Source organism: Taeniopygia guttata, chromosome 12 (assembly GCF_048771995.1).
Source record: "Taeniopygia guttata chromosome 12, bTaeGut7.mat, whole genome shotgun sequence".
NCBI lineage: Eukaryota > Metazoa > Chordata > Aves > Passeriformes > Estrildidae > Taeniopygia > Taeniopygia guttata.
Genome location: NC_133037.1, coordinates 11,598,768 through 11,625,623, shown reverse-complemented (window position 1 = coordinate 11,625,623; position 26,856 = coordinate 11,598,768). Strand labels below are relative to the sequence as shown.

At 62.3% G+C, this 26,856-nt stretch overlaps 1 protein-coding gene and 1 long non-coding RNA gene across 2 annotated transcripts in view; one reads left to right on the top strand and one right to left on the bottom strand.

Moving 5' to 3' along the window:
- The window catches only part of COL7A1 (collagen type VII alpha 1 chain), a 29,718-nt gene extending 6,318 nt beyond the window's left edge, over positions 1 to 23,400 (top strand). The window contains exons 20-120 of the mRNA XM_072934824.1: positions 12 to 158; positions 239 to 367; positions 446 to 592; positions 753 to 872; positions 957 to 1,103; positions 1,181 to 1,317; positions 1,400 to 1,526; positions 1,605 to 1,748; positions 1,820 to 1,977; positions 2,081 to 2,122; positions 2,275 to 2,301; positions 2,417 to 2,461; positions 2,673 to 2,765; positions 3,089 to 3,160; positions 3,553 to 3,588; positions 3,662 to 3,715; positions 3,896 to 3,964; positions 4,049 to 4,162; positions 4,457 to 4,483; positions 4,601 to 4,654; positions 4,767 to 4,829; positions 4,943 to 5,002; positions 5,151 to 5,186; positions 5,322 to 5,366; positions 5,580 to 5,615; positions 5,693 to 5,737; positions 5,838 to 5,873; positions 5,954 to 5,980; positions 6,072 to 6,101; positions 6,257 to 6,328; positions 6,426 to 6,485; positions 6,594 to 6,629; positions 6,771 to 6,851; positions 6,978 to 7,013; positions 7,099 to 7,143; positions 7,241 to 7,312; positions 7,479 to 7,523; positions 7,630 to 7,656; positions 7,737 to 7,778; positions 8,396 to 8,476; positions 8,635 to 8,670; positions 8,760 to 8,795; positions 8,881 to 8,961; positions 9,162 to 9,197; positions 9,425 to 9,496; positions 9,730 to 9,774; positions 9,957 to 9,992; positions 10,129 to 10,164; positions 10,272 to 10,376; positions 10,516 to 10,551; positions 10,729 to 10,764; positions 10,927 to 10,974; positions 11,093 to 11,128; positions 11,304 to 11,435; positions 11,595 to 11,804; positions 11,898 to 11,933; positions 12,113 to 12,157; positions 12,326 to 12,397; positions 12,532 to 12,576; positions 12,708 to 12,770; positions 12,858 to 12,902; positions 13,150 to 13,185; positions 13,463 to 13,498; positions 13,683 to 13,727; positions 13,939 to 13,971; positions 14,130 to 14,192; positions 14,281 to 14,316; positions 14,423 to 14,503; positions 14,603 to 14,671; positions 14,762 to 14,797; positions 14,893 to 14,934; positions 15,091 to 15,135; positions 15,278 to 15,322; positions 15,437 to 15,472; positions 15,597 to 15,656; positions 15,783 to 15,908; positions 16,041 to 16,112; positions 16,319 to 16,354; positions 16,606 to 16,665; positions 16,833 to 16,877; positions 16,951 to 16,986; positions 17,107 to 17,142; positions 17,232 to 17,288; positions 17,518 to 17,589; positions 17,844 to 17,915; positions 18,003 to 18,038; positions 18,119 to 18,199; positions 18,284 to 18,337; positions 18,554 to 18,607; positions 18,684 to 18,746; positions 18,850 to 18,912; positions 19,192 to 19,308; positions 19,666 to 19,743; positions 19,823 to 19,876; positions 20,079 to 20,127; positions 20,205 to 20,252; positions 20,676 to 20,765; positions 21,116 to 21,199; positions 21,292 to 21,411; positions 22,087 to 22,266; positions 22,405 to 23,400. Of these exons, the coding sequence (XP_072790925.1) occupies positions 12 to 158; positions 239 to 367; positions 446 to 592; positions 753 to 872; positions 957 to 1,103; positions 1,181 to 1,317; positions 1,400 to 1,526; positions 1,605 to 1,748; positions 1,820 to 1,977; positions 2,081 to 2,122; positions 2,275 to 2,301; positions 2,417 to 2,461; positions 2,673 to 2,765; positions 3,089 to 3,160; positions 3,553 to 3,588; positions 3,662 to 3,715; positions 3,896 to 3,964; positions 4,049 to 4,162; positions 4,457 to 4,483; positions 4,601 to 4,654; positions 4,767 to 4,829; positions 4,943 to 5,002; positions 5,151 to 5,186; positions 5,322 to 5,366; positions 5,580 to 5,615; positions 5,693 to 5,737; positions 5,838 to 5,873; positions 5,954 to 5,980; positions 6,072 to 6,101; positions 6,257 to 6,328; positions 6,426 to 6,485; positions 6,594 to 6,629; positions 6,771 to 6,851; positions 6,978 to 7,013; positions 7,099 to 7,143; positions 7,241 to 7,312; positions 7,479 to 7,523; positions 7,630 to 7,656; positions 7,737 to 7,778; positions 8,396 to 8,476; positions 8,635 to 8,670; positions 8,760 to 8,795; positions 8,881 to 8,961; positions 9,162 to 9,197; positions 9,425 to 9,496; positions 9,730 to 9,774; positions 9,957 to 9,992; positions 10,129 to 10,164; positions 10,272 to 10,376; positions 10,516 to 10,551; positions 10,729 to 10,764; positions 10,927 to 10,974; positions 11,093 to 11,128; positions 11,304 to 11,435; positions 11,595 to 11,804; positions 11,898 to 11,933; positions 12,113 to 12,157; positions 12,326 to 12,397; positions 12,532 to 12,576; positions 12,708 to 12,770; positions 12,858 to 12,902; positions 13,150 to 13,185; positions 13,463 to 13,498; positions 13,683 to 13,727; positions 13,939 to 13,971; positions 14,130 to 14,192; positions 14,281 to 14,316; positions 14,423 to 14,503; positions 14,603 to 14,671; positions 14,762 to 14,797; positions 14,893 to 14,934; positions 15,091 to 15,135; positions 15,278 to 15,322; positions 15,437 to 15,472; positions 15,597 to 15,656; positions 15,783 to 15,908; positions 16,041 to 16,112; positions 16,319 to 16,354; positions 16,606 to 16,665; positions 16,833 to 16,877; positions 16,951 to 16,986; positions 17,107 to 17,142; positions 17,232 to 17,288; positions 17,518 to 17,589; positions 17,844 to 17,915; positions 18,003 to 18,038; positions 18,119 to 18,199; positions 18,284 to 18,337; positions 18,554 to 18,607; positions 18,684 to 18,746; positions 18,850 to 18,912; positions 19,192 to 19,308; positions 19,666 to 19,743; positions 19,823 to 19,876; positions 20,079 to 20,127; positions 20,205 to 20,252; positions 20,676 to 20,765; positions 21,116 to 21,199; positions 21,292 to 21,411; positions 22,087 to 22,266; positions 22,405 to 22,454 (6,647 nt within the window). The 3' untranslated portion in view covers positions 22,455 to 23,400. The remainder of the gene's footprint in view (positions 1 to 11; positions 159 to 238; positions 368 to 445; positions 593 to 752; positions 873 to 956; positions 1,104 to 1,180; positions 1,318 to 1,399; positions 1,527 to 1,604; positions 1,749 to 1,819; positions 1,978 to 2,080; positions 2,123 to 2,274; positions 2,302 to 2,416; positions 2,462 to 2,672; positions 2,766 to 3,088; positions 3,161 to 3,552; positions 3,589 to 3,661; positions 3,716 to 3,895; positions 3,965 to 4,048; positions 4,163 to 4,456; positions 4,484 to 4,600; positions 4,655 to 4,766; positions 4,830 to 4,942; positions 5,003 to 5,150; positions 5,187 to 5,321; positions 5,367 to 5,579; positions 5,616 to 5,692; positions 5,738 to 5,837; positions 5,874 to 5,953; positions 5,981 to 6,071; positions 6,102 to 6,256; positions 6,329 to 6,425; positions 6,486 to 6,593; positions 6,630 to 6,770; positions 6,852 to 6,977; positions 7,014 to 7,098; positions 7,144 to 7,240; positions 7,313 to 7,478; positions 7,524 to 7,629; positions 7,657 to 7,736; positions 7,779 to 8,395; positions 8,477 to 8,634; positions 8,671 to 8,759; positions 8,796 to 8,880; positions 8,962 to 9,161; positions 9,198 to 9,424; positions 9,497 to 9,729; positions 9,775 to 9,956; positions 9,993 to 10,128; positions 10,165 to 10,271; positions 10,377 to 10,515; positions 10,552 to 10,728; positions 10,765 to 10,926; positions 10,975 to 11,092; positions 11,129 to 11,303; positions 11,436 to 11,594; positions 11,805 to 11,897; positions 11,934 to 12,112; positions 12,158 to 12,325; positions 12,398 to 12,531; positions 12,577 to 12,707; positions 12,771 to 12,857; positions 12,903 to 13,149; positions 13,186 to 13,462; positions 13,499 to 13,682; positions 13,728 to 13,938; positions 13,972 to 14,129; positions 14,193 to 14,280; positions 14,317 to 14,422; positions 14,504 to 14,602; positions 14,672 to 14,761; positions 14,798 to 14,892; positions 14,935 to 15,090; positions 15,136 to 15,277; positions 15,323 to 15,436; positions 15,473 to 15,596; positions 15,657 to 15,782; positions 15,909 to 16,040; positions 16,113 to 16,318; positions 16,355 to 16,605; positions 16,666 to 16,832; positions 16,878 to 16,950; positions 16,987 to 17,106; positions 17,143 to 17,231; positions 17,289 to 17,517; positions 17,590 to 17,843; positions 17,916 to 18,002; positions 18,039 to 18,118; positions 18,200 to 18,283; positions 18,338 to 18,553; positions 18,608 to 18,683; positions 18,747 to 18,849; positions 18,913 to 19,191; positions 19,309 to 19,665; positions 19,744 to 19,822; positions 19,877 to 20,078; positions 20,128 to 20,204; positions 20,253 to 20,675; positions 20,766 to 21,115; positions 21,200 to 21,291; positions 21,412 to 22,086; positions 22,267 to 22,404) is intronic.
- LOC140684928 (uncharacterized) lies at positions 22,636 to 26,780 on the bottom strand. The gene is made up of 2 exons (XR_012057940.1): positions 24,027 to 26,780; positions 22,636 to 23,724 (listed from the first exon to the last, which is right to left on the bottom strand). It is a non-coding gene; the product is annotated as an uncharacterized lncRNA (long non-coding RNA).
- Between the last annotated feature and the right edge of the window lie 76 nt (positions 26,781 to 26,856).

The window sequence follows — 26,856 nt, the reverse complement described above, 5'->3', positions numbered from 1 at the left end:
GTCCTTGGCAGGGGGTTTGGAGAATAGCCGGCGAGTCCCTGGCCACACCAACTCCTTTGACATCCCCAACCTGGAGGGAGGCGTCTCCTACACTGTGAAGGTGACGGCGCTCATTGGCAACCGGGAAGGCAACCCCGTCTCCGTTGTCGTCACCACCCGTGAGTGCTGGGGCAGGGGGCAGCAGCCCAGGGTGGCACTGGGCACTCCTGCCCCTGACGCCTGCCGCTCTGCTCCACAGCTGAGGCAGTCCCCCTACGCCCTGTCAGCGGCTTCCAGGTGACCGAGGCCTCAGAGCACCGCCTGCTCCTGACCTGGCTGCCGGTGGCTGGCAGCACCGGGTACCGTCTGTTCTGGCGCCTGGCTGAAGGTAAGCATGGCTGGCTGGAGCTCCCGCATGCCTGACAGCCCCCACCTGCATCCCCTCACCCCTCTCTGCCCCTGCCAGGGGGGCCCCCGCATAGCCAGCAGCTCCCAGCCACCTCCAGCTCTTATGCCCTGTCGGGACTGGAACCGGGCCGGCACTACCATATCAGCATCACCAGCCTGGCAGGCAGCCGGGAGAGCGAGCCAGCCACCATCACTGCCATCACCAGTAAGGCACTGCCTGCAGCCAAGGCAGCATAAACCCCCTGACACGTGGCTTGAGCCCAGAGGGGCAGCCAGGGACTGGACTGTCCCAGCATTGGGCTGGGGAGGGAGCACGTTGGGAGCTGCCCCATGAAGCTGGGACACCCTTTCCTCCCCCTTGGTAGCTGCTCCAAGCCACGTCACCAGCCTGCGGGTGACGGAGGTGCAGAGGGATTCGGTGACTCTCACCTGGACCCCAGTCCCTGGCGCCTCTGGCTATGTCCTCTCCTGGAGCCCTCCTGCAGGTGAGACGAGTGGGTGGCCCCAGGATGGTGGGCAGCACCCCCGCAGGGGCTTGCTGATCCCTCTGACTGTCCCCTGGGTGGCAGCTGGTGGGGAGAAGGGGCGGACGCTGCCCAGCACTGCCAGCTCCCAGCAGGTCTCTGGGCTGCGCCTGGGCCAGCGCTACACCTTCACCCTCCGGCCGCTGCTGGGGAGCGCGCCAGGTGCCGAGGTGTCCGTCAGCGAGCGCACAGGTACTGTGGGGTCCCCGCAGGGCTGGGCTGAGCTTGTCTCCACTCTGGTGGTGGCTTCACCCCTTCCTGTCCTGCAGTCTGCAGGGATGCCCTCGGTGACGTGGTCTTCCTAGTACACGGCACCCGCAACAGCTCCGCTGGTGCCAACGCTGTCCGCACCCTCCTCTCCAACACCGTGTCCGCCCTGGGGCGCCTGGGCCCTGAGGGCACACAGGTAGGCTGCTGCCACAGCACTGGGGGCACCAGGGGGTCGTGGGTGGGCCATGGTGCCCACTTGCTCCCCTGCACCCTTGCAGGTGGCCCTGGCCACGTACAGCTACCGCAGCCTACCCTGGCTGCTCCTGAACCGCTCCAGTGACCTGCCCACTGTGCTGGAGCAGATCCGTGCCATGCGCTATGAGGATCCCAGCGGCAACGCCATCGGTGAGGGGCGGCACTAGGAGCTGGGGCAGTGGTTTCTGGGGTCCTGCTGATTGTCCCTTCTTCCTTCTCCCTCTCTAGGGGCGGCCATCAGCTTTGCCAGGACCTACCTGCTGAGTCCTGGCGCAGGGCGCCGCCTCGGGGTGCCAGCAGTGCTGGTGATCCTGGCTGACAGCCCCTCTGGGGATGATGCCATCACTGTGGCCAGGGACGTCAAGGCTGGGGGTGAGGATTTATAGGGTCTCATCAGGCTGTGCAGGGACTTCTGTGGGGTGCTGAGGGTGCTCTCTGCTCAGGGGTCCAGGTGCTGGCAGTGGGCATGGAGGGGGCAGACCGGGAGCAGCTCCGGCGCATGGTCACCAGTGAGGACCCACGGTACATCTACCATGGCAGAGACCTGGCAGAGCTGGAGGGAGAGCTCACCGATGACCTCTGCACCATCATCTCCACCAGCGTAAGGGCCTGAGTACCTCGGGGGATGGGGAGGGGGAGCAGCCCCATGTAAGCCAGAGGATCTCGGATCCCTGGGTTCACACAGGCTTGTCTTTCCTTGCCAGCCGACGCCGGAGCCAAAGCCCTGCTCTGTGAAGTGCCCCAAGGTGAGCTTCTCAAGGCTGTGCCATGCTGGGCTGTGCTGTGCCACAGATGCTCAGCATGGGTCATGGACCCCTAGTTGCTGATGGCAGAAGCCCAGTGGGGAGTTAAGTACAAGAGTGCCAGCCCCTAACCCCCTCCCTCTGTCCCCTTGCAGGGCGAGAAGGGAGACCGTGGCGAAGCAGTGAGTGCTTTGGTGGCGCCCTGCCACCAGCTGGTGGCTTTGGGAGGTTTGCATCTCCCAAACCATGCTGACATCAGCTCACAGGGGATGCTCACTACTGGCTTTGTCTCTGCAGGGGCTGCAAGGACGTATGGGACCACCAGGTCTCCCTGGGCAGCCGGTAATAACCTGATGGAGGGGGGAAGAAGAGGGGCAGCTCCCTGGAGAGGGCAGTGTCATGGTCCCCATGTCCTCATGTTCCCTCGTCCCTTTGTCCTGCCAGTGGGTGGGTGTGGGGCAAGGACATGTCCAGCCCTTGCTACAGGGATACACAGGCAACACCTCTTGACCACCACCTGCCACCCAGCCTGTCCTCTCCACTGTGTCTCCAGGGTCGCCATGGGCTTCCTGGCTCTCCAGGGCCACCAGGGCCACCGGGTCCACCAGGAGAGAGTGCCGAGGGTCCGGGCAAGAAGGGGGACAGGGTGAGTACCTCTGGCCCCTCACCTAGGCACCCCAGGACCCCTGGACACAGTGACCTGGCTCCACGGGGCCTCTCACTGCCCCTTGTCCCTTTGGTCTCCACACCTATGCTGGAGGGGAAATCCCACTGAAGAACCCCAGTCCAGCCCCACACTGCACCCTCACAGCCCAGCTCAGCACATGGGGAAAGGCACCCTGGAGCCCAGCTCTGCCTTGGGGCTGCCCTGAGCTGCCAGGGCTGGGACCAGCACTGCCTGGGGCGCTGAAGGAGCCTGGCACTGCTGGGGTACACCAGATGCTGGCATAATGTTCCTCTGTCCTGCAGGGATTTCCTGGAGCTGATGGGAGACCAGGAAGCCCTGGACGCCCTGGGAATCCTGGAGCACCTGGGCAGCCAGTGAGTAAGGGTGTCCTTTGGCTTTGCTGCTGCACAATGGGCCCTTCCCATGGCCCTGACTGCTCCCTGAGCCAGCCTCTGCTTCCCTGTTCCCTCTGCTGGGGGAGTCTCAGCAGCTGGCAGGGTCACTGCTATCTCCTGTGTGTGTATCCCAGGCAAAGTGTACTGTCTAGCCTTGCTTTGGCTGGAGATGCCATGCCATGCCATGCCATGCCATGCCATGCCATGCCATGCCATGCCATGCCATGCCATGCCATGCCATGCCATGCCATGCCATGCCATGCCATGCCATGCCATGCCATGCCATGCCATGCCATCTCATTCCATCTCATCCCATCCTCACTTCCCTGGCTGGCAGGGATGTGTTCACCTCCTGAGCTGTTGTTTTCTAGGGCATCCAGGGCACCCCTGGTCCTCGAGGGGATCCTGTGAGTATGGCCCCAGCCCTCCCCAACCCTTCTGACACCCAACCCCTTTCTCATTCTCATCTTTCCTTCCCAGGGGACACGTGGGCCCATGGGACTTACTGGCCCAAAGGGGGAGAAAGGTGAACCGGTACGTGATGGACAGGGGGCTGCCCCACAGGGGTCCCTGGGGAGCACTGGGGACCCTGGTGGGCACAGCTTGGTGCCTGGCATCTCCCGGCCCCAGGGTGTCCCCATCTCCCTGCCAGCCTCCTGGGCTGTGTGGCCACAACGGGGCACAGGGGGTCAGTGCCGTTTCCTCCCGCTGCAGGGAGAGCCCCGGGTGATGACGGACGGAGCGCGGGGGCTGCCGGGCCCGAGGGGGGAGCCGGGTGTGCCGGTAGGTGCGGGAATGCGGGTGGGAAGGGGTCTCTGCCAGCACCCCCAGCCTGACCTCAGCTGATGGAGCACCTCTGTCCTTCAGGGCAGCCCCGGCTCACCTGGGATCCCTGGCCCACGGGGGCCTCTTGGTGATCCAGGCCCCCCTGGTCCACTCGGACCCATGGGGCTACCAGGACCTCCTGGGGAGGTTGTGAAGGTGCGTGTGTGTCCCCAGTGCTGCATGGGGATGGCTGGGGGTGTGTGGGCAGAGGGAAGGGGGAACAGGCAGCTACTTGGAGCTGCTCTCTGCTGGACTCCTCCTGGCCCTGCTCGTGGGCTGTGCCTGCACACAGGTGCTCGTGCCTGAGCTGTTGCAGGCGCTGGGCAGCGTGGGGAGAGGCACTTGGCACTAATGCCACTGATGGGCTCTCCCCAGAATGTTCCTCTTCTGTTCAAGGAGGGCATAGGAACAGCCCAGAACTTCCCTTATTTGCTTTTTTCACCTTTGCAGGGAGAAAAGGGTGACCGAGGAGAGAGAGTGAGTGGCTGTGCATTTCCCTGACTCCTCTACCCTGCTGGGTGGAGGTTTCTCAGGGTGCTGGGGAGGACTGAGCCCTCAGGGCAACCACACAGGACCTGACCCTTCTCTCTGCAGGGCCCCCCTGGATTTGTAGATGGGGCAGTACCTCGAGGGGACCCTGGAGCCCCAGTGAGTTCAGCCCCTTGGCCAACAGGGTTGGCGGAGGGGATCAGGGCTGCAGTGGCTGTGTGTGCCCAGGGCTGAGTCACATCCCCAGGGGCTGAGACTTTCTCTCTTGCAGGGCCTGCCTGGGGACCCCGGGCCTCGGGGACCTGCTGGGCCCCCTGGCCTGAAGGGAGAGAAGGTAAGAAGGTGCTGCCCGCTGGGGCTGGACCTCACACCACTCTCCAGCAAGGATTCCCATCTAATGGGCATCCCCATGTCATGAGCATAGCTGTCACCTTTCCAAATCCCCAGGGTGATGGCACAGAAGGTTTCCCAGGGCCACCTGGCCGCCCCGGGGACCCAGGAGAGAGGGTGAGTTTGCTGAGAGAAGGTAAGGCAGGCAGGAGCTGGCCATGCCAGACCCAAGCCCCGAGGGCACGCTTGAGCACCGGTGCTTTGAACAGCCTGGGCATTTGCCTTGTCACACCGAGGGTGACAATGTCTCCCTTCTCCTCTGCAGGGTCCCCGAGGACCACCGGGGGAGCAGGGCAGGAAGGTGAGCGGGACAGGGACCCAAGGGATGCTCCTGCCATGCCTTTGGCAGAGAGAAGGGGGTTCTGGGTTCTGTGCCAGGACCCAGGGTGTCCCCAAAGGTCCTGCTGCCCCTGACCCTTGGTTTCTCCTATACCAGGGAGACCGTGGGGCACCGGGCGAGCTGGGAGAGACGGGCGAGAAGGTGAGAGGGTGCCAAAGCAGACGGGCATTGGCCGGTCCTGGTGTCCCTGGGACCTGGTGGTGGCAGTGCCTGGGAATGGCTGTCACAACCCAGTGGTCTTGCATGGGATTCAGGACTGACTCGTGAAGAGCTCTGGGGCGGTGTGTGGGGTAGGGGCAGTGTGATGTGGAGGGAGGAAGGCTCCCTGAAACCCTCCTCTGCTTTGCTCTGCAGGGAGACCGCGGTGTGCCGGGCCCAGAGGGTGAGAAGGTAGGTGCATGGCATGGTGGAGTAATGCCTACGCTGCCCTGGGCAGGATGCCCACACATCTTCCTCCTCTCCTGCAGGGTGAGATGGGAGCCCCAGGGCACCCAGGGCCATCAGGCAGAGAGGTGAGCCAGGGTAGTGGGTGTGTGGAGCCAGGAGCTGCCATGCCCTGGGTGCACATTCCCAGGCACTGCCAGCTCCCTGAGGTCTCTGATCTTGCCACAGGGAGCTCCAGGACCGACTGGCCCCCGGGGGGAGAAGGTGAGCTCAAAGTGGGGTCCCAGTGGGGTGGCAGGGGTCTGTTGGGGAAGGGCCTGGCAGTGACACCTGTCTCTCTGCAGGGCGATCCAGGACCACCCGGCAGGCCAGTAAGTGATGCTGCCCACCTCTGCCTGCCCCAGCCCCAGGACAGGGAGCCACGGGCAGTGCCCAGCATGGTCTCCTCTGCTTCTCCTCCAGGCTCCCAGCGTGGCTGGTGTTGGAGAGAAGGTAACCCTGGCCCAGCTGTGCCCTCCACCCTCTGGGCATGGCTGTGGGCTGGGGAGGGGGATTGCGTAGTTGGACTCATCCTGGTCCCAGGTCTGGTCCACAGCTGCAGTGGGGGAAAAAAGGGTGGTTTGGGGTGCTGATTTTATCTGCTCCAGGGTGACAGAGGTTTCCCAGGACCAGAAGGACCTCCTGGCCCCAAGGGTGAAGCAGGAGATAAAGGTGCCAGTGTGAGTACTGCCTTGAGGATAGGAAGCACATGGCACAGCCCTCCCCAGACCCATGGTGCCTGTGCTGCTGCTGCATGCTATGTCCTTTCACATCTAGGGTCCCCCTGGCCTGAGCATCCCAGGGCCAGCTGGCCCCAAAGGCGAGCAGGGCGATCGGGTGAGTCTGGGGGCACCCTGGGGACACCAGCTCATGGCCCTGCTCCCTCTCCTGTCAAGGGGTCACCGAGGTTCCCAGTGACACCTGCTCTTCCTCTCCAACAACCAGGGTATCGCTGGCCTCCCAGGCAGGAGTGGCCCAAAGGTGATGTCACTGCCCTTCCATCCGTCCATCCATCCATCCCTCTGGCTGGCTGGCTCCAGAGGGGCTGCTCCTGCAGGCTGTGCCCCTCCTCTCCCCAGCTGCCCAGACCCTGCCCTGACTGTTGCCCCTTCCCTTGCCTAGGGTGACCCAGGAGAGCCCGGGGAGAAGGGGGAGCCGGGCCGAGCAGGCAGCCCTGGGCAGATGGGGCTGCGAGGCAAGGAGGTAGTGTGGTACACGGGGCTGTGGGGCACCGCGGCCCTGAGGAGAGGCGGGGCTGGCAGGGGGCAGGGGGATGCTGGTCACTTGTACTTTTCTCTCCTGGCCGGTGCCCACTGATTTGTGCCTCAGGGAGAGCGAGGAGAGAAAGGTGACGAAGGCACCCCGGTAAGTGAGGGTCCCCAGGACCACTGCCCCCCTTCCCACTGCCTCTGATCCCACTGCCCCCCACTCACCCCCTCCTTCCCCACAGGGTGAAGCGGGTCTGCCTGGCAAGCCTGGAGACAGGGGTCCCCGGGTAAGTGCAGGGCTGCTGGGCACCCTGGGGCAGGAGAGAGACTCGTGGCCTCGGGGTGGCTCCTGCTAATGCACATCTTCCCTTTGCCCTCCACCAGGGCCTTCCTGGCTACCGTGGCCCCCCCGGGGAGAAGGGTGACTTGGGGGACCCAGGACCTGAAGGCAGGAATGTAAGTAGCCCCTTGTATGTGCCCACTGCTCCATGGACACCCACCACTCCAACACCTCATTGCCCCACACCCACCCTTACCCCAGGGGTACCCCCCATCCCACAGGACCCACACCCCACGGGTCCCCCATTCCCTCCCCCTCTGACTCCATCCCTCTTTCCTGCAGGGCAGCCCTGGAGCACCAGGGAGCAAGGGTGACCGTGGGGACCCAGTGAGTGATAGCAGGGCCACATGTGGCCCCCCACCCCAGAGCCAGCTGTGCCCTCCCCAGGGCTGTGCCAGCTCCCCTTAATCTGCTTCCCTTGCCCTTCTTTCAGGGGCCTCCCGGACCCCCAGGACGAACTGTAAGTTCTGCCTCCCTTCTCCCTGCCCATGGGCTGGTGTCCAGCCCCGTGTGCTCCAACAGCTCCTCTCTGCCCCACAGGTTGATGCTGGGCTCGGAGGAGTGGGGGGAAAGGGTGAGAAGGTAATGAATAATGAGTCCTTGGGATACTGGTGGTGGGATACCCTCTGCTGTCCTCTGGGCTCTGCCTGGCCGCTGGCATCATTGTTGATCAAGTCCTCCGTGCCCAAAACAGCCTCTGCTGTGTGCAGCTGGTGTGCACCACCACTGAGGCACATGGGGAGCACAGGGGCTGACACTCATACCCTGTGATGGGAGGAGGCCCTGTAGGGCTGAGGTTTCCAAAGGAACTGGTGTGCTCCTGGCTCCTCAGCCCCACAGGGGTCCTGTGGCAGCACCCAACGTTCTGGGCATTCTGCTTTTACAACCCAGCTTAGGCTCAGGACAGTTTTGGCCACAGGTTGTGCTCTGTGCTGGGTGGCACTGTGGTCCCAGCTGTGGCCAAGCTGCCTCCTGGCTCAGCAGTGCTGCTCGGTGCCTTTCTTTTGCAACCACGCTCTGGCCCCCACTCCCCCAGCAGGAGCTGCCCACCCACCAGCCACTTCTTTTTTAGCCTGTGCCTCTTATTTTGAGACCATTCCTCTCACTCCACCCCTAAATCACACGCACCAGCACTGTGTACTCTGGCACAGGCTGGGTAGAGCACAGTACCCTCTGACCACCGTGCCCTTCCCTGGCAGGGGGACCCTGGGGACCCAGGTGAGGACGGTGCCAAGGGTGCCCGGGGTGATGCTGGCTCCCCTGGACTGCCTGGAGAGAGGGTAGGTGCCACGTCCCTGCTGTGGGAGGCATGGGGACAGCATGGTGGGTGATGTTCTGCAGGAGAGCCGGGGTCCTGGTGTGCAGGGCTGGTGTGCTGAGCACCCAGGCTCCCCTCTTTCCCCCCGTGCCCCACTGCTGAGTGTGTCTCTTTCTGCAGGGTGTGGAGGGCCCCCGTGGACCCCCTGGCACACGGGTAAGTGTCCCCTTTCCCATGGGGGTCTGAATGGGGGACCCGTGCCCATGTTAATGGGAAGTGGGGCTCACTTCTCTTCTGGCCCATAGGGTGACCCTGGGGACCGAGGCCTGCCGGGAGAGAAGGTGAGAGCACTGGGGGCTGGGGGCTGCCCCACAGCACTCCCATCCCACCCCAAAGCTCCAACCATCCTTCCCTGCTCCCTTCCAGGGGGACCGTGGCCCACCAGGGCTGGATGGCCGCAGTGGGCTGGAAGGCAAAGCTGGGCCCCCAGGGCCGGCTGGGCTGCGGGTGAGTGTGGTCCCAGTGGGGGGAATGTCTGTGCCTGGGTGCCATGGGCAGGAGCTGTGGGACAGAGGGGTGATGGGGTGGGAGGAGCTGTGCCTGGGGATGAATGGCCACAGACCTCTGCTCCAGGCTGGGGATGCTCTGGAGGGGGGATCTTCAGCAGGATGGGAATGTCCCAGTCCTCACCTCCTCCTTGTCTGCAGGGGGACCCAGGAAAGCCTGGAGATCCTGGCCGGGATGTAAGTACCTCTGGAGAGGGTGGGCTTAGGTTGTGTTCCTGCTGGGGCCATCAGGCTTGCAAAGGACCAGTGTCCTGTCCCACGCTTCTTGGTCCAGGGCAGTGCAGCAAGACACTCCCCTGTCCCCAGCAGAGTGGCACTGCCAGTCACACTCCCTGCTCCCAGGGCTGGCTGTGGCAGATGGGTGCCCTGCTGCCTTGTGCCCCCACCATCTCCTTTCCCTACAGGGGCTGCCTGGGCTGCGTGGGGAGCAGGGGCCACCTGGCCCCGTGGGTCCCCTGGGACCACCTGGCGTGCCTGTAAGTACCAGCCCAGTGCCTGTAAGTACCACCCTGCACCCTAGGGACACATCCTAGGGTCCCATGCCCTCTGTGGATCTCAGCTGGATCCATCTGGTGGGGCTGGCCCTGAGCCCAGCTCCCCCTTCCATGCACCTTGAGGCTCCATTGGGGCCCTGGCACCCCTGGCTGCTGCTGCCTCTGGCTGGTGGAGAGCCCGTGGGGCTCCCTCACTGCCTTTCTTTTCCTCCCAGGGCAAACCCGGTGAGGATGGCAAACCTGGCCTGAATGGCAAGAATGTGAGTAGGGGAAACAGGGTTTGACTTTGGGGCTCTCCCAGGATGCTGAGGGATACTGATCCCAGCACAACATAAGGCAAGGGGAGGATGTGGCAAAGAACCCCATGCTCTGAGCCACCCTCGGGTTTGTACCCATGTTGAGATGGTTCAGTGGAGTGCTGACAGGCGGCCTTTGTTCCCAGGGAGAAGATGGGACACCAGGAGAGGATGGGAGAAAGGTAAGGAAGTGATCCACAGATGGTTCCTGTGTGGTCCCCATGTAATCCCCACAAGCCTGGTGGCTCCACCCTGGAGCACCATTTTGGGGCATGCGGATGGGGCAGCATCCCTCCAACTCCTTTCTCTGCTGGTTAGGGAGACAAAGGTGATGCAGGACTACCTGGGAGAGAGGTGAGTAGTCCCCAAAGAGGAGTGTGTGATGGGGGTGCTGGGTACCTGCCCCCATCAGGCACAGACCTGGGTCCCAGCCTCTGGCAGTGACACTGCTCTCTTGGCAGGGCCGCAGCGGCGCCAAGGGCGAGCAGGGGGACAGAGGTGTGCCAGGCCCCCTCGGCCCCCCTGGCCTTCCTGGTGTCCCAGGGCAGGTTGGCCCCCCAGGCCAGGTGTGTAGCCCTCCACCCCATGGTGCCCTGGAGTTCAGACTGCTCTGAGGCAGGCAGGACCCCCATCCATGGCTCCCTCAGGACACTGCCCTGTGTCTATGGGGGCCAGGTGCTATTGTGTCACCTCCATGTCTTCTAGGGCTCCCCAGGCCTCCGTGGGGTGGCTGGACCAAAGGTAAGCGTGCTCCTGCCCCCCAGTCCCCCAAGGCAAAGGTCTGGGGAGGACCAGATGCCAGAGGGAATAAGTCCCTAGCAGGAGTCCCCACTCCCAAGATAACAGGGCTGGACCCTGGTGCTGCAGTTGGTGCTGGGCAGCCTGACTGCTCCCCTTGATCCCTTTGCTGTGTTTCAGGGGGACCCAGGGGAGCCTGGGCTGCCAGGGGAGCCGGTGAGTACCCAGCACTGAGCCTGGCAAGCTACCAGCACCCAGCCACAGCCACAGCCAGGCAGCACAAAGTGTTAACTCTGAAACCTGCCAAGGGTGAGCACTGCTCACCCCTCTTGCTGCACCTCTGGCATCTTCTCATTCCCTCTTTTCCTCTAAACCTAGGGGCGACCTGGCAGCCCTGGAGCACGTGGAGACCCTGGGCCTACAGTGGTGAGTCCCTACCCTGACCTGCTGTGCTGGGACAGCAGCATGAGCCCTGAGGGACAGACAACCATCCACAGCCTCTGTGGTGGGAACCTATTTTGGTTTTAATGTCTTTTTATTGCAGAACATTGAACGTGGCCTGGAAGGGCTTGGCATCAAGGTATGTATTTCCTGACTGTCAGGCTGGGGCTTTTTCCTGCCGCATGGCAGCAGGATGAGGGCATGGGAGGTGGTGGGGGATCCGAGCAATTTAGGATGGGTTAGCAGGACTGTGGAGCACTGCTGCAGCTGGGCTCCACTTCTGCCCTGACTGGTGGCTCTCTCCTCTCTGCCAGGTTTCATCCCTGAAGGAGCTCACGGGTGCCTATGACGGGAGCTCAGACTCGTTTCCGCCGGCGGTTGAGCGGCTGCGGGGCCAGAAGGGCAGTCGGGGGGATCCAGGAGAAAGGGGGCCCCCAGGCCGAGAGGTGAGTGGAGCCGGGCTCAGTGCCGAGCCCCAGCTCTGCCCCACTCCTGCTTTCTGGGCTGGCTGGGGGTCCACGCAGCCACCTCAGCCCTGGGGTGCTGGGGAGGGCTCACAGCCCCGCCTCAGGGCTGGCTCTGGCAGCGCAGCTTTTGTTTTGCAGGGCTCCTTAGGCTTCCCTGGCGAGCGAGGACCCAAAGGTGACAAGGGAGACCCAGGTACCCCCGGCCCCCAGGGCCCCATGGGCCGGGCCGTGGGTGAGCGGGGTCCCGAGGGCCCGCCTGGGCAGCCAGGGGAGCCTGGCAAGCCAGGCATTCCTGGGGTGCCGGGCCGGGCTGGGGAGCTGGGGGAATCCGGGAGGTCCGGAGAGAAGGTGAGTGTGTGCGGAGCTGCCAGGTGAAGTCTGGGGGACCTGGTCTAGGGGCTTGGGGATAGCCCCGTGACAGCCACCACCGTGTCTTCACAGGGTGACCGAGGAGAGAAGGGCGACCGAGGTGAGCAGGTGAGCTGGGACAGGGACGTGGGGCCCTCCATCCCCTCTTGTGTTGTGCCCCTCTTGAGGGGATGCAGGGCTCTCTGTGGGGCGGGCCGATGCCCTGTGGAGGCCAGGAGTGGCCATACCAGGCAGGCTCTGCTCTCCCGTGCCCTTTGACACTCAACCTATTTCTCTACCCTTCTCAGGGAAGGGATGGCTTGCCTGGACCCCCAGGGCCCCCAGGGCCCAAGGTAGGTGATGGCTGCTGCTGGGGACCATCATCAGGGTGCCAGTCTGCCCCTCTGGGGATGAATGGCCACATCCAGTCCCTTGGCTCAGGGACCCGGAGAGGGCTTTGTCCCTGAGGAGTCCTTCCTGAGGTCCCCAGGGTGCTGGCCCTGACTGTGCCCTGCCCACAGGTGGACGTGGTGGAGGGCAGCCTGATGGGCCTGCCAGGCGAACGCGGCCCCGTCGGTCCCAAAGGAGCCAAGGTGTGTGGCTGGTCTGAAGGGAGAAGGGCAGCCAAGACAGCTGAGCTGGGGCAGCATCATGAGCTGGGGCTGAGGATGGTGGTGGGGCAAAGGGGCAGCAAGGGCTGATGGCATCTGTCTTCTTCCCAACACAGGGTGAGCCAGGAGCTGAGGGCGAGCGGGGACCCAAAGGAGATAAGGTCTGAGGTTATATGTCTCCCATGTCAACAGCCCTGGGTGAGGGCACTGTTGGGCACACCCTTGGCAGGCCCAGGGAGGGCATGGGAACATCCCTGCCTGTCTTGTGACCCTGTGCCTGTCCCCACTGCAGGGTGAAGGTGGCTTGAGGGGTGACCGAGGGGAGCCTGGTGAGAAGGGCAGGGACGGCAACCCCGTGAGTACTGCACTGCTGCCCTGCCTGACGCTGGCCCCGGACCCTGCCTGGCTCTGACCCCATCCCTGTCTCCATCCTTTGCTCCAGGGTCTCCCGGGTGAGAGAGGGCTGGCAGGCCCTGAGGGGAAGCCGGTGAGTGGGGACATGGTGGAGAGGTGCAGGCTGGGACTGGGGGAGCTCCTGTGGTCTCACACCAGGCAGCACCAGCGCCAAGAGGAGTGTTTATGCCTCATTCACCTCCTTCTCCCCACACCTCTCCCTATTCCTGCCCCTCCTAAATGCCCTGGCTGGGTACCACACACTGGGAATGGGGGGCAGGCAGGGCTGTGGAAGTGCTGGCTTTGCCCTTGTCCACTGACTCTGATGTGGTTCTTTGCAGGGCTTGCCAGGCTTTCCTGGCGTGCTGGGACGCCCGGTAGGTGTCTGTGTGTCTCCCATGTCCCTGTGCCCCACCACCTCAGCACACAGCCGGGGGCTCCTGGCTCTGAATGCTTGGTGAAACTGTGGGGGTCACCCTGCTGCTGGGCTGGGTCCTTGGCCCTCTGCATCTTAGCAGGACCTGTCCAGGCTTGTCTTACTTGGTGCTTACAAGAGCTGCTGGCACTGTCTGGGTCTGCTCTCCCTGGGGACACCCCCTGCTCCCACTGGGGAAAACCCATTTCTGCAGTGATCCCATTTCTTCCTCCCTTCAGGGCAATCAGGGAGACCCAGGACCCCCAGGACCTCCGGTAAGGAGCCACCTTGCACCACGTGCAGGGGACTCTCATGCAAGGGTGATGTCAGCCAGGGTGGGCATTCCCCCGCAGAGCAGAGGTGGGGTGGCACTGCTGGGACTGAGTGGTCCTGCTGCCCCCTCCCTGTTCTGTGCCACCAGCAAGCACCACCCCAATAATGTCCCCTTGTCCCCTGCAGGGCAGCACTGGCGCACCAGGGACCCAGGGCCCAGCTGGTGCCAAGGTAAGGCAGCGGCGTTGGCATCTGCATCAGCATTGCCATGTCCAGCCTGGCAGAGGGAAAGGGTGCCTTGCCAGATTTGGGGACTGTAGGGAGCACCACATTTCAGGAAGTTTTGGGCTGGAGGGAGGGACATTTGGCTATGAAGATATGTCTGTGACCAAAGCAGCTGGTCAGTTGGGGTGGTGGGGCTGATGCAGCGTGTTCTTCCCAGGGTGATCCGGGGGAGCCTGGCTCCAGCATCCGTGTGAGTACTCATATCCTCCATGCCTGTACCCACCTGGCTGCCCAAAGCCATCCAGCCTCCCCAAAATCAGCCAGTCCCACCCCAGAACATCTTCCCACAGGGGCAGCCAAGGTCCTGGCTGTTCCATCCCCTCTCTGACGTGTCTGTTTCCACTGCAGGGCTTGCCTGGCCCCCAGGGCAACATGGGCCTGCCAGGACCCCTTGGCCCCCCCGGCCCAGGGGTAGGTATTTGCAGCTCCCCAAACCCACCCCTTGGCTGTTCCTGGTGCCTGGGATGCTGCTTGATTTCTGCTCACGTCTCCATTGCAGGGCCCGCCGGGTGTGCCTGGGCTGCCGGGACAAGTGGTGAGTGTGTTGTCCCCCACGTCTGGCTGCCATCGGTGTGGGTGCCTGGGGCTGCCTGGGGGGCTCTAGGGCCCCCACGCCCCATCCCCACTCTCACTGGCTGCAGGGGGAGAGCGGGAAGCCAGGCGTGCCGGGCAGGGATGGCGTGCCAGGGAAGGACGGCGAGGCAGGAGTGCCTGGGAAGATGGTAGGTTGGTGCTCACCCTGCCCCATCCCAGGGGGACCCTCACTCAGCTCAGCCTGGCTTGGCTGCAGCTGAGGCTGAGGGCTGTGCCACTTGTGCCAGGGCTTACCGGGACCTTCGGGGCCTGCTGGTCCCAAGGGAGAGCCAGGGGATGCTGGAGCCCCGGGGCAGGTGAGTGCAGAGCTCTCATGGCATCACAGGATGGCATGGCATGGCATCCCCATGGCTCTGCTCACCTGCCCACTCTGTCCTCTGCCCCAGGCCATCGCTGGCCCCCCTGGAGCCAAGGGAGAGAAGGTAAGGAGCCAGGCTGTGAGGGCTGGGTTGGCAAGGGTCTGCTGGGCGCTGGGATCTGCAGTGGGCACATCTGAGCACCCGTGTGTGCCCTGCAGGGTGAGCCGGCACTGCTGGAGGGTGTGCTGCTGGGAGAGCCCGTGAGTCACCCCACAAACCTGGACACTCCATAACCCTCATCTCCCCTCACTGGCCTTTCCCTGCCATTAACCTTGTCCCCTCCCACCACCCTTGCCTGCTGAGGGGCAAGCCAGCCCTGTGGCTGCCCTCTCCCCTGACGCTGCTGTCCCTGACAGGGCTCCAAGGGTGACCGAGGCTTGCCAGGCCCCAAGGGTGAGAAGGTGAGCGCTGCCCTGGGGGTCAGTGGAGAGGGGCTGTGTGGTCCCAGCTCCCTGGCTGCTTGGCCACAGTGTGGAGAGCCAGCTGCAGCTGCTCCCCAGTTCATAATCCCACATCTGCTTTTTACTTGTTTTTCCATGCCAGGGGGAGCCAGGAAGGCTTGGAGAGCCAGGAGATCCTGGGGAAGACGTGAGTAGGAGGCATACTGGGGTGATGGGTGGATACTGGGGACAGTGGATGCTGGTGGGGGCTGGGATCTGTGCCCCTGCCACAGGTCTTCCTGGGGGCTTGGTGTCTTCACAGGGAGCCAAGGGATCCTCTGGAGCCAAAGGGGAGAAGGTACATGTCCCCTGCTCCCAGGGGGATCCCCCACCCTGGGGGATGCTCTGTGTGACATGATGGCCCTGGCACCCCTGTGCCCACCAGCCAGGTGGTGTGCCACATGCTCTCTGCCACCTTCCAGGGATCAGTGGGTGTCGGTGCACGGGGACCACCAGGACAGGACGGGCCTCCAGGTTTGAAGGTAACCCCTGTCCCCATGTCACCCTGGCTCTGATCATGCCCCTAATGCCCCAGTGATGCTCTAGCTTGGCTGGCTGAAGGAAAAGCACACTCGTGAGGATCTTCATCTTTTACTTCCCTACTTCAGGGTGACACTGGCTTGCCAGGATTGCCAGGACCCCCAGGCTTAGCGGGCACTGCCGGGATGCCAGGACAGCCAGGCCTGAGAGGGGACAATGGACAGCCTGGCCCTCCAGGTCCTCCAGGAGAGAGGGTAAAGTACAACCAGAACACGGCATCACTAGTCCTGGTGACCCTGAACCCTTGTGCAGTGTCAGCAAGGTCCAGGCAAGCCCCTTTTCTTCCCAGCCACAGCCTCTGCCCATTCCTGCTTTCTCCCTGCCAGGGTCTGATCGGCTTTCCAGGCAGGGATGGCGCTGCTGGACCACCAGGACCTGTGGGACCCCCAGGGCCGGCTGTGAGTATGGTGCCACAGCATTCCTGGGCATGTGGGTTCTGCCTGGCTTCCCTGCTGGCTCAGACAGGCTGACAGGGACCAGCTGGCACCTCCCTGGCCCCTGGGGCAGGCTGGTGCTGGAGTTGCAGTACCACGGTGGGGCTCCCAGCGATGTGTCTGGCATTGCTTTCCTCCCGTGGCTTGCTCACCCTTCTGCTTTCTTTTAGGGCATACAAGGGGCCCCTGGCCCGAAGGGTGACAAGGTAGGACCAGGGGCAGCCCTATAGCATGAGAGGTGGGAGGCTGCTTCTCTTGTGGAGTGTCCCTGCAGCCCCCTCACCCCGGAGGGTGCTGAGCCCACTCTGGATGGTGGCACATGGGAGCCTCCTGTGCGCCAGGCAGCCAGAGAGGTGATGGGGACTGTGGGGTGTCCCCTGGCATGGGGGTACCTGGCAGGGCTGGGAGGAGCTGTGGGCAGTGAGGATGGGGGTGAATTCTTGCCTTCTTCTGGCAGGGTGCTCCAGGGGCCGGGCTGCCAGGAGCCAGAGGTGAACGTGGTGACCCAGGACCACGGGTAGGTACTGCCACAGTCCCCACCATGTCCCCACAGCCAGCGACAGGAAGGCTCACAGTGCCAGCCCTGACAGGTCTCTGAGCCAGAGCTGCAGCTGACCCTGGGGTGGGGTGATGCTGGGGTGCCCCCCTCCTAAACCCCCTTCTCATATCCCTTCCTTCTTGCAGGGTGAGGATGGGCGCCCAGGGCCAGAAGGGGATCGTGGGCCAGCAGTAAGTACCCCCCTTCCTCAGCTGCACCCCGATCCAGGCCCCCTCCTGACCACACCTCTCTTCTCCCCCTCAGGGCTTGCCTGGGAACCGCGGGGAGCGTGGGGACAAGGTAAGGGACTCAGCGGGCTGAGGAGATGGGGGGAGAATTATGCATCTCCGGGTACTGGGGTGCCCAGGGGGGTGCTGCCTGCTCCCTGCTGTGCATCCTCATCTCACCTCATCCTCACAGGGAGACCTTGGAGCTCCAGGACCCAAAGGAGACAAGGTGAGTCCTTGGGGCAGGGGGCAATGGGAAGGAGGCAGCAGCCCTGGCCCCCCTTCTCATGCCCACCTCTGTCTGCTCTGGGTGTACAGGGTGACACTGTGGTGGTGGAGGGGCCGCCTGGAGCACGGGGCAGCAAGGGGGAGCCGGTAAGAGCTGTCTAGCCTCACTCTCCCCATCCTTCCTGTCCCTCTGGGAAGAGCTGGAGGAGCTTTTCCTGCTGGGGTACCCTCCCTTGCAGAGCATATTCTTCCCTCTCCTTCAGCCACCCCACAAACGCCCATTTTCCTCCTCCCAGGGAGTCTGTCCTCCCCATCGCGATGTGTGCCTGAGCTTCTTCTCATCCCCTGACCCCTCCCTGTGTTTCCTCCTCTGCAGGGAGACCGTGGCCTGAAGGGCACAGAAGGGGACAAGGGGGACAAGGGGGAGCAAGGCATGCTCGGAGAGAAGGTACAGGGCTGGGGGAAACTTGTGCAGGGCTGGGAGCTGCTGGGTTGGGGATCATGGAGGGCTATTGACAGGGCAAGGGGCAGAGGAAGCAGGGCATGATGGCATCCCTGTGCCCTGTGTGCTGCTGCTAGCAGGGACATGGTACAAGGGGACCTGCCAGACCTGGCCTTGGGGGTGACCACGGCCATGCTGTGGCCATGCAGTGGCTGGAGCTCTCCCTCCTGCCCTGTGCTGATCTGAGTTTCTGCTTGCAGGGCACGAGGGGTGAACAAGGAGAGAAGGGCGCCATGGGTTTCCCTGGGGCACGTGGCCCTAGCGGGCAGAAGGTACGAAACTGTGCAGCCCCTCTGCTGAGGGATGCTGGTGGCACCATCCCCCTCACCTGCCCTGACTGATGCCTTTGCCTTCCCCAGGGAGAGGCTGGAGCACCAGGAGAGCCTGGGGAGCCGGTGAGGAGCTGTGTCTGTGCCCCTGGCACCCCGCTGCAGGGCAGGAGCAGGCCCTGCTCACGCTGTGTGCTCTCTCACAGGGTCAGCCTGGCCGCGACGGGATCCCCGGGGCCCGGGGGGAGAAAGGGGACATGGGACCCCTGGGCATGCGTGGCCTCAAGGTGGGTTGGCTTCTCTGGCTGTCAGTGCTCTCCTGGCCAAGACTAGTCCTGCCTTGGCATGGCTCTGACTTCCCATCCTTGCAGGGTGACCGGGGCATGAAAGGTGCCTGTGGCCTCAATGGGGACAAGGGCGAGAAGGTGAGTGGGTGCCTGTAGGGTGCTGCAGGATGTTGCCTGGAGGCTGTGGCCCTTTGGATCCCCTCCATCAGCCAGCGGGAGTGGGGAGATGGCTGAGGCCAGACTTTGACCCTGTTGCAGGGTCGTGGGGTCCCCTCCTCTGCCTGTGAGTGAGCTCTGGGGTGAGCACTGAGGGGTGAAGGATTGACTGCCATGCCTCTCTCCTGCCTGCTTTAGGGAGAGTCAGGGATCCCAGGGCGCTCAGGACTGCCAGGGAGGAAAGGAGAGCCGGTAAGCACCACGCTGACACCAGAGTGGGACAAGAAAGCATGGCTGGTGGCTGATGGACATCTGCTTTGTCCCCCAGGGAGAACTGGGTCTGTCAGGACCACCAGGCATTCCTGGAAAAGAAGGGCTCATGGGACCCAAGGTAGGTTAGAGCAGTGCTGGGAAAATCCGTGCTGGCACTTCATCTCCTCCCTGCCTGGCCCCCCACCGTGTGTCCCCTGCTGCCTGTCCCTTCCTCTTTGCAGGGTGACCGGGGATTTGATGGGCAGCAGGGAGCCAAAGGAGACCAGGGAGAGAAAGGAGACCGGGTGAGCAGGCTGGAAAGGGATGGGATGCATTGCACCACAATGCTTGTACCAGGATACAGCCTTGGTTGGAAGCATATGCCTGATGCTCCCAGGAGAATCATTCAGCACTGCTCTAGATTATGTCACTAAACAATGAATGACAATTCCCTGCTCTTTATGAGAAAGCACCAGTGCTGTTTCTTTGGGGATGCCCAGCTGTGGGGTCAGAGGATGTCCATGGCATCTGCTCTGAAGTCGGGGGCTCTGACAACCCTGGCCTCACCCTCTGCTCTCCTCCAGGGTGCCCCGGGTGTTATGGGTGGCCCTGGTCCCCGGGGCAGTGACGGTGCTCCTGGCCCCCCTGGGCCCTCAGGGAGCGTTGGCCCACGAGGTCCTGAGGGCATGCAGGGCCAGAAGGTAAGTCCTCACCACAGGTCTCACATGGTCCCCCCTGGGGCTGTGAGGATGGGAGGGCCCAGTCCCCTTAGTGGGTGAGGGGTGGGTGGCATCTGGAGTCATGTCCCAGCTCTGTCCTGCCCTGCCAGCTCGCTGGCTTTGGGTTCCTCCCTTGTGTCCCCCTGCCCAGGGGATGGAGTCTGAGGGGAGGAGTCTGCAACCCTGCTTGTCCTTGAGTTGAGCTGGACCTGTCCCCATCCCCACCTACACTGACATCCCTGGGGTGCAGGCGTGGGGAAAGCAGCACCTCCATGGTGCTGGGGAGAGCAGAGAGACTCCAGGACCAGCAGCCAGATCCTGAGCACGTGTCCTTTGCAGGGGGAGAGAGGCCCCCCTGGGCAGTCAGTGCCAGGTGCACGTGGCATGCCTGGCATCCCTGGCGAGAGAGGAGAGCAGGTAAGTGTGTGGGTGCCTGGCCCTGCCTGGATGAGCTCCAGCCAGGGCCAGCTTCCCACCTCCTTTCTGCTGTCCCCAGGGCAGTCCTGGCACCCACGGGCTCCGTGGGGAGAAGGGGGAGCCAGGCATGACGGTAAGGAGCCAGAAGGGAGCCAGCACAGGCTCGTGGCACTCAGGTCACTGGGGTGAGAAGGGGTGCTGGATCCATCTCACTGCCACTGATGTAGGGGCTGCCCTCACCTCTGGGCTCTGCTAGACCCTGGGGAAAGGGTTTATCCTCCTCTTGAATTGCACCACCCCCCATAACTATCGTTGCCCCTTCATGTGGCTGGCAGGAGGAGGAGATCCGTGCCTTCGTCAGGCAGGAGATGAGCCAGCACTGTGGTGAGCATCCCCACTGCTGCCCTGGGGCTGGGGGTCTGGACCTTCTGCCCCTGACTCCCATCCTGTCTCTCCTACAGCCTGTGGTGGCCACTTTCCACAGCACCAGGATTCACGTGAGCACTCAGGTTGCAGCTCTTCCTTCCTATCCCCCTGCCCCACACGTGTGGCACAAAAGGAGCCCAGGCACCCAGGTGTGCCACTGGTTTTGGGGAGCTGGAGGTGGCTGGCACCCTCCAAGACCCTTCAGTAAGGGTCAGCATTAGTCTGGGAGCCTGCACAGGGAGAAGGGGTGGCAGAAGTGATGGCACAGGGCATCACTTCCTGGGACAGCTGGCTCAGGATGGTGCCAGTGGGGTCTGGGTGCTGCCAGGGTCTGCCCAACTGAGGGGATCACAGGAACTGTACCCCATCTATTCTCGGGTGTCAGAACTGGGGCAGGGGTCTCGCAGGGCTCAGCAGTGCTGGAGAGAAGGGTAGGCTGGAGGAGTGGGATTGGAGGGATGGAGGCAAGGGGTGGGCTGGGATGAGGTGGGTGCTTTCTCTCCAAGGAGGCTGGGGGGCTCAGGCCAGGAGCAGCTTCCACCCTGCCCAGGGAGTAGGAAGAATCGTCCGCCAGGAGAAAGAGCATGACCAAACAGGTGATGGAGAGTCTGGAGGATCTGTGAGATCTGGTGACATGGGCATGTGTGCCTCCCTGTGCCCTCCCCTGTCCCTCTCCTGCTGGGCTCCAAGTGGGTGCTGTCTCTCTCGGCCTCCCCTGCCTGTCCCTCCCCCAGAAGCCCCCATGGCAGCCCTGACCTGTGGTGCAGGGAGAAGAGAGGGTATCTCCAGGTCCACTATCCCTGTTCATGTACCCTGTCAGGCTGCACCAGGGTTGGGTAGTGCTAGACTGCTCCTCACCTGAAAGGGGTGGTTTTCCCTTGGGAAATAAGGGGAAAGCAGCCCAGACTCCTTTGCCTCTTCCCTGATGCCTGTGTCCCCTTGACAGGGTCCTTCTCCACCCAGCCATTCCTTGCTGGCAGTGCTCACACAGTGCCTGTGCTGAAGTTGTCACACGCTGAGGAGGATGAGGGTGTGTCATCCATGTGCTTTTAGTCCTTGTCCCCCTTTTCCTGTGCTCCATGTGTGTGGTGAGGACTGCTCATGTGTGGTGCTGTCTCCCAGGGCAGGACAGGCAGATCATGCTCGACAATGACGACCTCACATATGACAGCATGGACGGAGAGGAGGATGACTATGATGAGGTCCCAGAGATGGACAGCTTGGAGCAACCCACAGTGGATGGTGAGCTTCCCTGCACTCACCTGGCACTGAGAGCTAAGCTACTGGGGGAAGCCATAGAGCTGCCTCAGGTTTTGCTGGGATGGTGTCTTCACACCCAGCTGGGCAGTGGGTTCCTGTGCCTTCTGTCTGGGGGGATTTGGGTTTTCCTGCCCTCTTGTTGGTACTTGGGAGGGTTGCACCTTTCCTATCACTGTGCTGCCCACACCATGCAGACCTTTTGCTCTATCCCTGTCACCAAAGCTGTCACCAGCAGTGATGGGTGTTGTGCTGGGGTGGTGGGAGCTGCTGCCCTGGCAGGTTTCCTGTGCTCTGGTCATGAGCCACAGGACAGATGCCAAAGGCCCCAGGCGATCAGGGAAGCCCCAGTGGCAGCAGCCTTTGGAGAGTCCCTATATAATCCTTTCAAGGGGTGCTGTGGCCATCATGTCCCCACGCCACCTACCTCCCAGCTCTCTACTGAGAGCTGTCCCTGGGTACAGCTTGCCCAGAGTGGTGTCTCCTGCCCTCAATTCCAGCATTTGGGCAGAGCACAGAGGGTCTCCTCCAGCCAAACCCTTCCCATGCTCAGTCTTGCCCTTCTGGGCTTTCCCCTCCTCTGCCACGTGGGTCTGGCAGCCTCCACCCCCCATGTGCTGCCAGCCCTGCCTGCCCTCCCCAGCAGCGTTTGCCCCACAGCTGAGCCCTGCGGGCTGCCGCTGGACGAGGGGCAGTGCCAGCGCTACACCCTGCGGTGGTACTACAACCAAAGAGTCTCCCAGTGCCGGCCCTTCGTCTACAGCGGCTGCCAGGGCAACCTCAACCGCTTCCACAGCAAGGAGGAGTGTGAGCTGCACTGCGGGCAGCGCCCGGGGGCAGGTACGGAGCTTGGCACAGCTGCTGGCACCAGCAGGCCCAGCAGCATCCCCACCTTGTGCCCTGGGCTCAGCAGTGCAGAGCTGGGGGGACAGTGCTGGTCCCAGCCTCGGCTCTGACAGCACCTTCTTCTCTCCACAGATCCCCGTGGCAGTGCTGGCAGCAAGGTGGGAGGGCAGCCAAAGGTGTAGGTGCAGGCAGAGCCTGGGCAGGCAGGGCTGCCTGCAGCTGGGGCCCAGCTGCTGCCCTGGCCGGGGCTGGGCTGCCCGTGGTGGCACCAGCCCCAGCAGGAACCTGGTGCTATTTCTAACCTGTCTTTATGCTGCTCACGGGTTTTTCATTTCATATCAGTTTATTGTCATTAAGGTGAAATTTATGTCAAATGGGAAACTGCCTCCCACCAAGGCTCTGAACCCCCTTTCCCACTAGGCTGTTTTCAGTTTGACTTTTAAATTATTTGTTGCCAACAGAATGGTTCTTAGCCCTGTTCCCTCTCTCTGGAAGCAGAGGTAGGACTTGGCATAGTTGGGCTCCCTCCCCTCCCATAATAGCCTTGTACCCTTTCCTGCCCCCCATAGGCCCCCAGACTCCCTCTCCACTCTCTGCTGGGAGGGCTGCCCAGATCCTTGTGCCAGGCAGTGCCTCCCTGCACAATGTCCCCCACCCCCACCTGCAGTGAGCTCCATCTGAATAAATTCCACCTTAACCTCAACTAGGGCCCAGTTCCCCTTTTGTGGCTGTGATGGCTTGGCAATGACCTATGGGGAGACTGGAGTCTCTTGCCATGTGCTACCCTCCAGCTCACCCGCCTGCCAGCAGCACTTCTGGCTTTAATCTGGGGGATCTCACCTGCACCCCCTGGCCTGGCAGGGAAACCCTGAGGATGGTGCTATGTTAGAAGAGGCTCCTGCTCGCCCAGTTACTCTCAAAGGCTTTGTGAAAGCGATGTTGCAGCCCCTGCTTCCCCCCATCCCCAGGGCTGAGTAGGGACTGACTGCCCTGCCCCAGAGCCCCAGGGCTGCCGGGTGGGCTCTGTGGCCCCCACACGTACTGCTGTTCTCTGTGTGTATCTATATACAGCAAATGACTGTGTGTACCAACGCAGGGGGATGTGGATTAAAGCTGTGCTCACAGGGAGATGTCACACTTCTTGCCATGTTGCTGGAGATGCTGTGGAGTTTGGGCGCAGCTCTTGACTCAGGCGTGCCCCGTGCCCCCCCTAGCTGGGCTGCCCTTTCCAGTTGCCCACAGCTGGCAGTGCTGGCTGGGGTTCCTCACCCTTCCAGCTGCCCAGTGCCCCATCCCTGTGCCCAGCACGTGCCCAGCTGATGCAAGCCAGGCCATGACCCCCCGTCCAGGCCCTGACGTGTCAGCACGTGGGTCTGTGGTGCTGCATAATGTACTGTGTGAATCAGTGCTGCCAGCTAATTTTGGCTTCTGGGTGTGAGTTCCTGCCTGTCCCTGGGAGGAGGAACAAAGCTGGCATTATTTCTGTTCCCTGCTGTCCTGGAGAGGGTGGCACAGGATGGGTCACCCATCGGTTCAGACCACGGGGGTGGGCAGTGCAGTGGTCTGAACCTTGGGCACCCTGACTCCTGGCCCTGGCCAGCCCATGGGGCTGAGCACCCACAACTCACCTCATGCAGTGCCCACCCAGCCCAAGAGCCTTGGGATGCTCCCACATTCCCTAGGGGGGGAACTTTGGAGCCAAACCCTTGTATATGGGGCTCACCCCACAGCAATGCCTACAGGCTGCTACCCACCTTGGCAGCTGGCAGAGGGGCTGGGCCAGGCTGGGCTGGTGCAGGTGCCTGCAAACCAGTGGTGTCCCAGTTGGAATACATTAAGGTGTGCTGCAAGTCACTGCCTTCCTGCAAACCAGTGGCCAAAGCAGTGCTTGGGTTTGGCACAGCAGGGAGGTGACATGTCTCTAGGTATGTCCTCCATGTGGCCAGGGAGTCTGTCAGGACAGTGCCAAACTGGTACCAGGAGCTGTCCAGGGGCCTTGTGAGGCACAATGCCCCAAGGTCTGCCCATGATCCTGGCAATATGCATGTTCTTTCCCTCCCTTAAGTGATTACCAAGCCTGACAGGAGCAGGGAGGCCTAATTAGATGGAGAAAAAACATCTTGCAAGTCAAACATGAAACAACTGAGCTGTCCCAGGTTCCTGGAATCCCCTCCAAACGCAGCTGGTGAAGCTGCAAGGGGGCACACACCCACCCACATCCTGGGATGATTTCATCTGCCATTAGGCAAAATGTATTAAAAACATTTCCACACACCACCCCCCCGCCACCTTCCCCCTGTCACTGTCACCCCCTCTGCGGGTCAGAGGTGGAGCTGGGACAGGATAAGAGCCAGGGCTTGGCAGGGAGCAGAGCAAATGCCCAGATTGTGGTCCCTGCACCCTGGGAGCACTGCCTGAACATCGAGGAGACGAGGACCTGCTGCAAATGGTGAGGCTGTGCCCTCAGCGGTGCTTTTCAGGGGCTTTTGGCTGGGGAAGAGGTTGCAGGAGGTTAGATGCTTTTCATTCCTAATTTTGCAGTGACTTAACCACCCCTGGCTGCCTATTCTGGTACTCTCCAAAGGGCTTCACCCCAGAGATACTCTGCTGGGTGGCTGATTTTGGAGAGAGGCAGCTATATAGCAGGATTTGTGCACCTGCTCTGACCCCCACCCCACATCCCAGCACCCTGACCCCCACCCTGTAGCACAGCATCCTGCAATCCCTGGGGCCTCCCTGTGACCAGGGTGAGGGAGAGGGTGGACAAAGTTGCTGAGGCTTGACACAGCTCAGGGCCTGTGGCCACTCTCCTTTCCCTGTCACCCCAACGTGACTAATATGCTGTGTATTTTAGTCCAAGTGGCTCGTGCCCCTCCTTGGTGGGTGGCTTTTGCCCCAAAGAGCCCAGCAACACAGTGGGGAATGGCATCTGCCAGGGAACGCTTGGGAGGAAGAATGCTCCACTGCCTGCCCAGCCCTGAAACCCCAGACATTTCCCTGGCCAAAGGGCAGGAATGGGTTGGGGAGCAGCCACAGTACCCTGGCAGGCACCTCCTGAGCAGGATTGTCTCCTTCCCTGGGGGACAAAGGCATGAAGGGTGTGAAATGGAGGGCATGGCCAGCATCTGGCCAGGGGCTGTGTGAGAGGACAAGGACACCCAGGTGATTTGCTTCCCATTTCCCCTTCAGCCTCCCCAAAACTCCCCATTCTGTTCAAGAGGGTTAAAATCAGGGTGGAATAATGAAGGGCTCCTAAAAGGAGGGTGAAGCCCCACCAGCTGGTGAGGGAGCTGGGGGGCTCTGTGGGTGACAGGGTGATGGGGGTGATGCCAAGCCATGTGCTCCCCACAGGCTCCCCTGGCCACGCTGCGAGGCAGGATGCTGCTCTCCTTCCTGCTGCTCCTGGGGACACCAACAAGGGCCTGGAAGGGACAGAGCCATGAGTGGCTCCCACCAGCCCCCCAGGCTGTGGATGGAGGGAAGCTGATGAGGCAGGACAGCACCAGCCCTAGCAAGAGGCTGCCAGATCCCTCCAAAGTGAGGAGCGGTGACGATGGCTCGGGGGCAGGGTCTCATCCAGATGAAGCCAGCCTGTCACTGCTAGAGGGACCAGAAAGACAAGCACTGCCCTGGCTGATGAGCCCAGCCACCAAGAGAGCGGCTCCCAGGAAAAAGGGGAGGAAGGTGTCCCTGTCATTCGATGTCCACACTCACTTACTGAAAATCCTGCTCGACCTGGCCAGAGAGAAGGAACTGCAGGCCAAGGCGGCTGCCAATGCCGAGCTGATGGCCCGCCTGGGGCGCAGGAGATAAACTGTCCTGGCTGGCATCTAGCAGGGCTGGAGAGGGCAGCGGGGCTGGCAGAGGGAGGCGTGGAGCGGCACTGGTGTGTGTGCAGGGCACTGGACATGGCACCTCATCCCCCTGGTCCCAGTGCTCATGGCACAAGCAGCAGCCGTGGGAGGATTTGATTTAATAACTCTCACCTCAGCACCATTGGAGAAGACACAGCTAGGTTTACCTTGGCCAGTGCTTGAGCACAGCTGGTCCCAGCCCCAGGCACTACAGGGATTTCTAAGCTTGGCTTTGCTCCCTGCTCATCCACCACCTAGATGTCTCCAAAGGGGCTGCATCCAGCCACGCAGTTTTTCCTGGGTGCTTCTTCTCTCTGGGTGACTGAAACACAAAATCCTCTACAAAGCTTGGCCAAGCCTCAAAGCCGGAATTTTGAGTGAGTGTGCACAATAAAATGTGGCATCAAACACAACTCATGCTTTATACCTGTTCTGCACCCCTTTACACACCCATTTTGTGTTCCCTTTCCCCAGAGATCCTGTGAGAGCACGTGCTCAGCTAGGGCCAGCATGGGGGGTCATTAAATTCCACATGAGGGGTGTCAGACCCTGCACCAACAGCGGAGCTGGCCCAGGGAGCCCACAGCAGCTCTGGGCCAACAAGGAAACTTGTCTTGTGCCACTGGAGCTGCTGCTTTCAGCACAGCTGGGAGATAAGAGCAGTGCAGAGCAGAGTGCGGCCGCCCTGTGCAAAGTACAGGGTGGTGCAAGCAAGGCTGAGGCCGGGAGA